The sequence below is a fragment of the Camelus ferus genome, chromosome 13 (genome assembly GCF_009834535.1).
Source record: "Camelus ferus isolate YT-003-E chromosome 13, BCGSAC_Cfer_1.0, whole genome shotgun sequence".
Lineage (NCBI taxonomy): Eukaryota > Metazoa > Chordata > Mammalia > Artiodactyla > Camelidae > Camelus > Camelus ferus.
The window spans coordinates 46,932,054-46,943,528 of record NC_045708.1 but is presented as its reverse complement, the minus strand read 5'-3'; the positions used below and the strand labels follow the sequence as shown (position 1 = coordinate 46,943,528).

At 34.8% G+C, this 11,475-nt stretch overlaps 1 protein-coding gene and 1 pseudogene across 3 annotated transcripts in view; both read right to left on the bottom strand.

Annotated features, from left to right (window-relative positions):
• Nucleotides 1-5,156: 5,156 nt before the first annotated feature.
• On the bottom strand, nucleotides 5,157-7,175 carry LOC102504923 (annotated as a pseudogene).
• The window catches only part of EFCAB7 (EF-hand calcium binding domain 7), a 41,571-nt gene continuing 35,866 nt past the window's right edge, over nucleotides 5,771-11,475 (bottom strand). The window contains exons 12-15 of one of the 3 annotated variants that reach the window (XM_032494464.1): nucleotides 10,975-11,184; nucleotides 8,721-8,828; nucleotides 7,668-7,719; nucleotides 5,771-7,420 (exon numbers count right to left, since the gene is read on the bottom strand). In XM_032494464.1, the coding sequence (XP_032350355.1) occupies nucleotides 7,419-7,420; nucleotides 7,668-7,719; nucleotides 8,721-8,828; nucleotides 10,975-11,184 (372 nt within the window). In that variant the 3' untranslated portion in view covers nucleotides 5,771-7,418. Of the gene's footprint in view, nucleotides 7,720-8,720; nucleotides 8,829-10,974; nucleotides 11,185-11,475 lie in introns of all 3 variants that reach the window. The other 2 variants (XM_032494463.1, XM_006181269.3) reach the window with 2 other exon arrangements.

Sequence of the window (11,475 nt, the reverse complement as noted above, 5' to 3'; positions counted from 1 at the left end):
TTGGGATAATTAACATCCATATGGGGAAAAAATGAACCCCAATCTAAACCTTACAGCTCACACAAAAATTAACTCAAAATAGACCATAGATATTAATGTACATAGTAAAACTATAAAACTTTTTGAGGAAAACAGGAGAAAATCTTTGTGACCAAGGGTTAGTCAACAACTTCTTAGACCTGACACCAAATGCATAATCCATTAAAGGAAAAATTGGTAAGTTGGATTTTACCAAAATTAACCACTTTTGCTCTCCATATGATACAACTAAGAGAATGAATAGACTAACTATAGACTAGGAGAAAATATTTGCAAATCACATATCCAACAAAAGATATGTCCAGAATTTATAAAGAATCCCCAAAACTCAACAGTAAGAAAACAACCCAATTTAAATGGGCAAAAGACTCACTGAAGAGGATACATACAGATAATAAAGAAGCATATGAAAAGTTGCTCAATATCATTGGCCATTAGGTGAATGAAAATTAAAACCACTGAGATACCACTGCACATCTGTTAGAACTGCTAAAATAAAAAATACTGACAATACTAAGTGCTAATGAGGATGCAGAACAACGGCAGAACAACTCTCATACATTGCTGGTAGAAATGCAAACTGGTACAGCCACTGTGGAGAACACTTCGGCAGTTTCTTAAAAATCAGACACTTAACATATGATCCAGCAATCTCACCTCCAGGTACCTGCCCTTGGGAAATGAAAACTTATGTTCACATAGGAACCTGTACCTGAATGTTTATAGCAGCTCAAATGTTTATATTGCCCAAAATTGGAAACAACCTAGCAGATGAATGAATGAACAAATTGTGGCACATCCTTATGATGAAATACTACCTGGTAATAAAAGCAACAAACTATTGATATACCAACGTGGACAATTCTCAAAGGCCTTATGCTAAGTGGAAAAATTCAGTCTCACAAGGTTATATAATAACACGATCCCATTTATATGACATTCTCAAAAAAAGAAAACCATAGTGATGGAAAACGGATTAGTGATTGCCAGGGGCTAGGAGTATGGACCTGGAGGAGGGGACCATAATGGATAGTACAAGGGAGTTTTTTGGTGATGGAACTGCTCTGTTTCCTGATGGTGGTGGTGGTTAAATGAATTTACACATGTGTTAAATTAATAGAAATGTACAACCTCACCTCCCCCCAAAGAAAGGTCAAATTTATTGAATAATAATTATTTAATATGGAATTAAAATCTCACAGAAGAAAGTATTGATTTTAAAATAGAAGCTCAAGAAGCAGAATAGTTCCTTCTGGATTGGGGAAAAGATTAAAGGGTTCATGAAGGATGCAGCATTTAAAAAATGTATGTTAAAAAGTCCAGTGTGTAATACTTGTTCACAATCTATCTTCTCTGATAGACTATATATAATGAGGCCAGGAACAATGTCTAGTTTGTTCACCTCTGTATATGCAGTAAATAAAGCAGTACTCTATACATATTAGGCACTCAATGAGTATCTGACTAATTGACTTATTGTCTATGATATTAATATGCCGAGATACAATACAGGAAATTCTAGGAAAAGTGAAAAACATGAGAAAATGCCTTAAATTTCCTTTGTTTCCCCCTATCCTTTAAATCTCTCTTATCCCTTCAAGGATAGTTGAAGTTCCTGCTCATCCCCCCGATTCTTCCTGCCACACTAATCTTTCCAACTTGTCCAAACTAGTTCTACCTAACATAGTCTAATATTTTAGTGTAGTACTACTCAGTATTTTAAAGCCTAGGGCTCATTTCCTTTAATCGTTATTAAAAGGTGCCTTTTTCTATTATTTAAATTTTAAAATACATCATACTGCATGACTGAAAGCAAATCAGAGCACTACTTAGCTTCAAACCACACTTCTTTCATTCCTTCACTCCTCCAAGAGAATCTTATCACCTCTCTCCCCCCAAATTGGGCAAATCTTCCCTTCCTCTTCTGTTCTGATACCCTACCTCATCACTATTTATGTTCAATGATCAATGTTTACTAATTTAAGATGTAGTATTATTCCTTAATAGACTAACATGTAACTCATTTCCTCAGCTCTTTCTTTTCCTGAGGATAGAGATCATGTCTACTACTTCTTTATTGTAACTAATGCAGTGTGTTATAGACACTTGTTAATTACATGTCCTTGCACACCATTCACCAGTCTACTTGTCTTCTAAAATTGCTACTGCTCTGCTAAGAAGAAAACACTTCTTTCAAAAAGCTAAATCCAAACAATTTTTGCAACATGATTAGAAAAGGCACAGAGAAAGGTACTTTCTAGTAATGCTGCATAGTCATACCTGTAATAGCCGGAAAACTTACAATGCTGGTGTTCTGTAACTGGCACTATTGCATTTATGTTATATGTTGACATTAGCCTCATACAGATGACTGAACTTAAACTGGCTTTGAATTTAAGTTGGATGATCTTGTGTTAAATTGTAAAAAATAAAATTAAGACTATGAAATATTGCCTATTTACCAATGGTGTCTAAAAGAAATTGAAAAAATAGTTTTTAATTTGAGGGGAATAGAATCATATCTCTAACCCTTTACAAAAAAAATTAGGTCTTCTTTTTTAACATTCATATGTATCTTTAGAAATGAATTGTGTAAAAAACAGAGAATCTACTTTTAAACTACAAATCAACTGTGGTCAAATATCACAAATACAGGCAGCTGCCTACTTTTCATCTTCCTTAGACAACAATTAGCTGTAGTTAGTAAGTACAGACACTTCAAAGCAATCAAAATTCTTTACCCCTTAGACTTTCAGCAACCATTCCTAGTTCCTGGCCCCTAAATTGTGTCTCCACATGAATCCCATCCACTTCCCTTAAATCAATTCCATTATTTGCCTTATTTTTCCTCAAGTCATTACACAGTTCTTATTCTTCCCAGAAATCAAGCCCTAGACTGAGTAGCAAAAACAGGCATATAATCTTATGTAATGCTATCAGGGCTATCTCAATATGCCATTATACTTAAAACTTCATGAAGAAGTAACAGTCAGTACCCTTTTAAAAGAAGAAGATTTAGAATCCACTTAACAAATTAGAAATAATTTTTATATATTCTCTAATAGTGGGGTGTATGTCTGTGTATGGATGTATCCACAATACACAAAATATTTCCCCAAAGCAGTCTTAGAAGTCATAAAGGATTTAATCCATTGCTAAGAAATAGTATCAGCCTCTCTCTCTCTCTCTCCTTCTCTCTCTCTCTTTCTCTGTCATATGTGTGTGATAACGAATAATGAAATAATAAGCTCACCCTCTGGTGGACAAAACCAGAAATACATTTCCATTTTCCTGGATTATATCCAAAATATGATTAATGTGGAGTATTAAATTTCTGCTTCATATTTAACCAAGACCAAAAATAGATCTAAAAGAAGGCCACTTGCTTAAAAAAACAGGTCTACTATAATACCTAATGGAAAATCAACAAAATTATTAAATATAGTAATTTAATAATTACTTAAGGCAGCATTTGATACTCAACACTAGTTTGATTTTAAAATATTGAAACCATAGAATTTAGAGTAGGAAGGCATTACAGTGATCATTTAGTCTATTCCCCTCCTATTTAAAACTGCAAGTTAGATAATAAAAAATTAAATTTTTATTTCATTTTGTTTTAGTTGTTTAATCTGTTAATTAATGACATGAAAAACAAAGTCTGCATAAATAGAACTGAATAGTAATGAGACCTTTTCTCATGTTTCTTTTCTTATGTTTCCATTTTCAACTTACAAATAGCCCAGGAATTAGGAAAAAATTATACTACATGTAAGTTTATTTTAATTTCCTGCCCACTTTATTCGACCATTGAACAGATATTTATTGCATATCTATTATGGTTTCTACGGCATGTGCTAGAATTACAACAGTCCCTGCTTTCAGACTAGTGAAGAAGGGTACAGGTAAACAGTAATTCCAGTATAGTATGATGAGTGTGACAATAAAGAGTGAACACAAAGTAATAAGGCTACTAAAGTAGTAGGAAACATTACATCCAAAGGGCTGGAGGTGAGGGAGAATGTGGAAATTGGGAGAAGCTACAGAAGTATGGTTGGAAAGAAGCCTGAAAAGGAATGGTCAGAGATTTAAGAAAATCTGGAGAATATGGTGTCCCAGAGAGATCAACAATGTCTAACACTGGAGAGAAGACTTAAACATACCCACTGGATTTAATGATAAGGAACTTATTGGTGTCCTTGGAGGAACAACCACCAGTTGAATTAGCTGGAAAGAATGAACGGGAGTCAAGAAAGTGCGTACAGCAAATGTGGACAATACTTCCAATTCCTTTTGCTGTGAACGGGAGGACGATAATGATACAGAAAGATGGGGAATAAGAGGTTTCTTAAAGGTGATGAGTCTAGAACATGTATAAAAATAATGTAAAAAAGGCAATACTGAGGGAGTGTTTGTAGATAAAATTCATTTATAGGGAGATTTTATGCAGATACTAAGTAGACAGGCAAGAATGGGATCTAGAGCACAGGAGAGATTTGGGGCATTTAGATGTCTTTTTTAAAAAGCTGAATCTTTGTGCTTTTTAAATTAAACAACATGCAAAATTACCTTTGAAAATAATACAATCTGTGCAAAACTACCCTGAAAAGGGGTAGCACCTCTCAAATTTAAAGAAAACATTCTTGTATGTTAACTATATTTGGTTAAATAAAGCATCACTATTAACCTACAAGTCTCGTATTTCAGGACTTGAATTAAATGTTTCTGGATCGCCTAGTACCACAGTACTGAACTAACCCTTAAAAAGTTATTTACTTAAAGGTCCAAAAACGTCACCCAGTGTTATATTCATTAACTAGCTGATTCCCTTGGGTTTTCATTCACTTGGAAGAAAATTTAACTTGAAACAAAATATCTTTCTTTTCTACTAATTGAAAATGGGTCCATAAGATAGCTGGAGTTTTCTTCCTCTAATAAGTGAGTGATGGGAAGGAAAAAAAAAGGCTTGGTATGTCTAAGTGGTGACAGCAGTGGAAGAAAAGGCTTAAGTGCTCACTATTCTTTCTTGAGTCTTCATGATACCATTTGATGTCATGTATCATCCTATTATAAAGTCTTCTTAAACTTGGGGCAAAGATAGCAACTTTATTATATGCTTTTGATAACACAGACAGATAATTTATTTCCTGCAACTCAACACTCAGTGAAATAGAATATGTGGTCACATTTATTTGACTTCTAAAGCATTTGGCAATTAATAAAATGCTCTCAAGATTGCATTACCTTTTAAGACATCATCTGAAGAATTCAAACTGCTAGATAATGACAACCCATTTTACAGACATCTAATCAAGGGCCAAAAATCTAAGTGACATTTAAACTATGTGCTAGCATGTGCTGGGTAAAAATAATCTGCTGCTTTACTGGTATTCATATTTCAAAAGCTGACATTTAGTAGCCAAGTATTCTGTTACTGATACGGTTACACAGTTCTTAATTGCTTAATATAGCTTTTCATGCACTGTACTACTTCACTAAATGCTATTTAGATTTAATATCTATTATTTCAAAATACATTTAATTAAAAATAATCCACAAGTAAATTCATTAAAAATTCACTGTCAGAACAAAATATTTGTACTGTTATGATTAGATTTTGGCTTCTTCAATACAAAAATGAATTTCTCCAAATTTTGCTTTAATTATATTTTCTCTTTGGAAAATTAAATATGGTATATAATTAAATGGCTGTTTCTGCATTCACATTTTCTTTTTTTCCCTTTTAATGATTTTATTAGTGTAGTCACAAGTTTGATATCCACAGTACAGTGATAACATAGTTGAATACAGTATTTGAAATAAGTTACAAAAGTGTGGCAAGTTTTAAAATGTCAACTCTGAGTGATGGTGTGTTTCTCATGCATTTTCATCTGTACTCCCGAACTGCACAACTCAATCTGTGCTTATCTTCGCTGGGTTAAGGTGTATGCCTCAGCTAGGTTGGGGCAGGAGCTGTTTGCCTTTTTGCAGACCCAGATTTTCAAGAGCAACAGTGTTGAACTCAGGCATTCCATGGAGCATGTTGGCAACACCAAGTTTTGCTTTGGTTCAGGTAAAAATGCAATGACTGACTACTGCTTGTGTGAGCCACCTGATTCCCCAAGGCTTGGGCTAGCATAAAGGGTATTTCAGTATCCTGGCATGAGACCAGCAGGCAGTTTCTGTACATGTTCCCTTGGGCAGGAGGCTGGGGTAGTGTCTAGAACTGAGACTTGCACCAACATGCTGTTGGTGACAGAGCTGGAACCAAGATTAAATTCATAGTAACTTTTTTTCATCAAAGGTATTAACAGTCCAGGCAACAACCTGAATGCTTTTTAGTTGGCCACTTCTTCAAGAGGATACAAAATTCTTTTGCGTGAGGAAAGCTAGAATTCCATATAGGTATCACAAAATATTATGTATGCTCCAAGCAAACAAAATGCCCACTACCGCAAACAAAATGCCCACTACCACAAACAAGGGCTGTGTCCAGAGTGTCACAGTCCCATCCCCTGCATGGCTAAGGCTCCGAAGTCTGTGAGTTAAAGCCATTACTACTTGTCTGTCTCATCTTATAGATGACTGCTGGCAAGAGAGAGCAAATAACACTGTTACTGTAAAGTTGCAGAAACTCCATATAGATTTTCTTTAGATCATCAGTAGCCATATTTGCAAGGCCTTTGACATCAAAGAAGATTCTGAAGTTATGGTTCAGGCACTCTGCCCCAGTTTCCCTCAGCGTAGGGATCTTCTCATCAGGAATATTAGTCCTGAATCTGTGATCTGCTGCAGGATTAAACTTTCTAATTTGTTCAAATGTCAAATCACACATCAACCAGTCCTATCAGTCGTTGTAGCTACGTGTGCATTAAGACAGGAATCTCATCAGAAGTAAACTCAACGTCCAACTGTTCTCAGCGGTACTGTGACCGCCGCTGCCGGGCACCGGCGGGAACTCGGCCCCAGGGCTTGAGCACCAGCAGAGCCCCGCGGAGGGCACATGCGCAAGGCTGAAGAGGTGCAGAGGCCGCTGGCGAAGAGGCAGGCCCTGAAGGAGCTGCACGTCACCAACCACAGCAGCAGCAGGAAGGATAAGGGGACGCGGAGGTCCCCTGGTCCTCCCGCAGCCACATGCCTGTGACTACACCAGTGAGGAGGCAGTTTGGGATCCATTGGGCTCCTGGCCAGGCCACAGCACAGGGATAAAGCACAAGGCACTTGGTGCAGCTGGACTATTTACATTTTATTTCAGGGTTTTTTTTTTTTGAGGAATAAATCAAAAGTGTATAGGATTTTATAGAATTCATTTGAGTATTACTTTTTAAAAGCTTACCTGTAATTTAACTTACCAGTCATAAATGAAATGTGTCCAGATTTCCTGTTACATTAATAAGAACCACACATTAAAAAACTATTTCTATTTTAATAATAAAGGATATAATATGGACATGAAATGTAAATGCATATAAGTTAAAGATGATTATTTATGTATATCAGTTAAATTGATTAGCATTTAGTTGATCAACAAATAACACACTAAACTTTGAAATAATTCATCTTAGTTTGATAATCTCAAGCAAAATTATTTCCTAAAAACAGTGTTTAAGATATAAGGGAATACACACAATAATATATCCATTCTTGTCGTTCATTCAGAGGCATTACATGTTGACAAACCTGCATACAAAAATAGAAAGCTTTTACTTTCTTTTTATAAAGTGTAACGTTTGGTCAGTTTTTCAATAGGACATTACCAGAACCTATTTGAAAAATATCCTTGTGCAGGGATAGATAAAATTCAGATAAAATTCTAGAGTATTTGTCCTTAGCAGGGATCTGCAATCTAAGATCTGATGTCTAACAGGATAATCCAGCCTAAATTCTACTATAACATAGTAACTGATAGTTGGTATTTGTGAATGTGGGTAAAGAGGGATGGTGGGAAGGGAATATCTTTTCCTTACTAAGCCTAAAATACTTTTAATAATCCTCACTGGGATAATAGAAAAGATAAACTCTCTTTATCCAGTTTTAGAATGTTTTAGGATTTCTTGGACAGTATGGAGAAAGAAAGGGTAAGAACAGAAAGCTTTTTTTGTTTTTCCCTTGATTAGACTAGCTTCAGGGTCTAGTTATCTCTCCCTATCTTTAATCTCCTGGCTGAATCAGAAAACTGGAGTTCTGCTAACACCAGAACTTCAGCTGTTCCTAGTTACTGACTTAGCTGGTTATATAAAACTCAGAGGCATTTTCTCTTTTAGGTTATCTCAGAAAAATCTTAATAATGTAGATAAAATATGCTGAATTATCAAAATTCCTATTACTATTAACACTACTTCGTATTTCTATCTAATGTTCAAAAATGCTTTCGTATATATCATTTTTTCCCTTTACATTAATTTTGTGAAGTACCTAAAACTGGTGATATTATGTTAATTTTAGATTTAAAGAGACTGGCACAGAGAGGTTAAGTGAATGTCCCATTATCACCGAACCAAATACTGAGAACTGGATTAGAACCAATCTCCTACCTCCTAGTACAGGATGATACTAATATAAATGTCATACATAAATAATTTTCTACTTTACATCTACACATTTATTCATCACATTAATAGCAAGAAAATTTTTTTCAAATTGATAAAACAAAAGGCTTTAATTAGAAAACAATGCATTACCATTGTAGATTTTGGTGCCACTTCTACTGCAAATATGTTGAGTCCTCTGTTGTTTACGCAGTTTTTACTTAGCTCATTGTTGACGTGAATAATCACTTTATTATCTGACTACAAAAAAAAGATTTCATAAATTGTTAATCCTTTCTTTACTAAATATATACAAATAAAATGATAATTACAAAATATTTTGCAAGTCTTGCGATAGAGGTATTCACAGGGTTCTATAGAAACATAGAAGATAATATAGAAATAGAAACATGAGCTCAGACTAAGGTATCAAGGAAGACCTTACGAAAGAAGTGAGACCTTACGGAAGAAGAGATACTAGATCATAGATAACAGCCTCTAGGATGGAGAACAAGCAAGAGAAAGCAGGATGGAGCTGATAAATGAGAGAACTATAGGAGTCAAAGTATTCCCCTGCTAAAGAACCTGCAGTCACTTTCTAATGACTACAAAGAGGCAATATAACATTAGACCAGCTGGAGTCATCTCTCAGCAATTCTACTACTTAGCTGTGCGACCTTTCGCAAGTTATTTAATGACCCTGTGCTTCAGTTTCCTTGTGTGTAAATGGGGATAGTACTTACCTCATTGGGTTGTTGTGAGAAGTAAATGTGTTAAAGTGCCTGGCACATGGTAAGCTCTAACATATTATCACTACCTCATTTTGGTGAAGGGAAATTTAATTTTCCTTGAGGGAAAAGGAGGTGGAGGGTTGAGAAATGAAGAATTGCCTTCAGAGCAGAGGAACTGGGGTAGGGTAGTGACTCTCTTCCACCCTTTATTCCTAATAAAACATAGAGGGCACACACACCAAAAACCCACCTACACAAGAATCAAAAACAAACAAATAAACAAAACATGGAGAGGAGAAAGGGAAACATGCCAGATCTTAGGAATCACTCTCCAAGGCTTTATGATCTATTTGAAGACTGCAGTCTACTAGCTGGGGACTCTGTCTTATTTCATCAAGTCTAAACTCCTCTACCTTGTTTTCAAGATAACATATATAATCTGGACTCATTCAGTTTATGTTATTTACCTTCCAAATACTCCTCCAAATAAAGCTCTCTGCTTCTGCAAAGGTGATATTCTCACTTTTTCATCCATAGTTCACATTAACTTTTTCTTATGTTTCTCCTTACACTGTTTCCTCTGTTTCTAAAGGCTGTCTCTCTATATGTCTAAATCCTAGTTATCTTTCAAATCCCATACCACATGCTCAAATCCCACATCACAGTTCCCTTCCCCTGAGTCACAAAACAAACCCTCCCCCAACTTCTGCAGTCCAAACTAACACCAACTACAAGAGATATGAATACAGTAAAACTCTTATTCTCCAATCTCTTTCAAGACTATCATTCTGACTTAACTACTAGCCCAGGAACTCTTTGAAAGCAGAGACAATGTTATACTTTCTGGTGGCCCTTACTGTGACTAGGAGCATTAGTTACATAATACATACTCACACCGACTAATCCTCAGCCTAATCTTAAGCACTTCAAGAAATTTATGGCAGACATAAAAATAATATAAATCTCATCGAGGAACTAAAAGAAATAAGCCAACAGTTCTAAAAACCCAGTCATCTTGTGTAAGATTTTTATAAGAATTTGTAATTTACAGAAAACTGGATATCTCCCACTTTAAGAATTTATGTATGTATTCTCTTGATGTGCAATATCAAGAGGCAGAGAATGTGGCCAAAGCGAGATATAATTGGCCTGATAAAAATAGGTCCCGGTCCCGGACAGTAGAATATATTTAATTAGATAAAATTATGATAATCTGTAGGATTTCTGATATTGAACAGCTTGTGTGAAAAGTTGGGCTAATTTTTTTTCTTTACTTTGTTTATAATTCTTTAAAACATGATGTTTATTATTTAAAACAGCTATGTATGTTTAAAGACTTTTAGTAACAAACTAAATAAAATACTTTGTACCCATATTATACTCTATCTTCGTACCCAAATATATAACTTTCATAATATTTTAAGAGAAAAACAATTATGTCATAAAGAAATACAAAAAACAGGTATCTCATAAATAAATATTATACATATAAAAATATATAAAAATTATCATGCCAAGTTTGAGTTAGAAACCTGAGAAGAAAAAAGAATAACTTATCCATTATAAACATTATTTATATAATGAGATGTTTAATTACTCAGCAAGAATAGGGTAAGAAAGAAGATGGAATATATTAGTAAACAATGTGGTTATGAGAACCGCTTCATAACAGATACCTTGTTTTCAATAACTGATGTTATCCAGGTGTCATGCTTATAGGTATGTACAATTATATTTTCATAGCCATCTATTACTTTGGCATTGCCTTTGCTAAGAACAGATTTACAAATGGCCTTCTCAAGTTGCCCACTGCATGCCTCCATATGGACAGCTTTAATTCTTGGTTTGCATTTATCTGCATAGATATTGATGACAAATGGGCATGCCTGAAATGAAAGAAAAGCAAACCTTGTTTTAGCCTTTTGATAGAATTTAAAATAAATGATTTATTTCTCTTCAGCAAATGGTGTTGGGAAAACTGGATAGCAGCATGTAAATCAATGAAGCTAGAACACTTCCTTACACCATACACAAAAATAAACTCAAAATGGATCAAAGACTTAAACATAAGACAAGATACAATAAACCTCCTAGAGGAAAATATAGGCAAAACATTATCTGACATATATCTCAAAAATTTTCTCCTAGAAGAAATAAAAGCAAGAATAAACAAATGG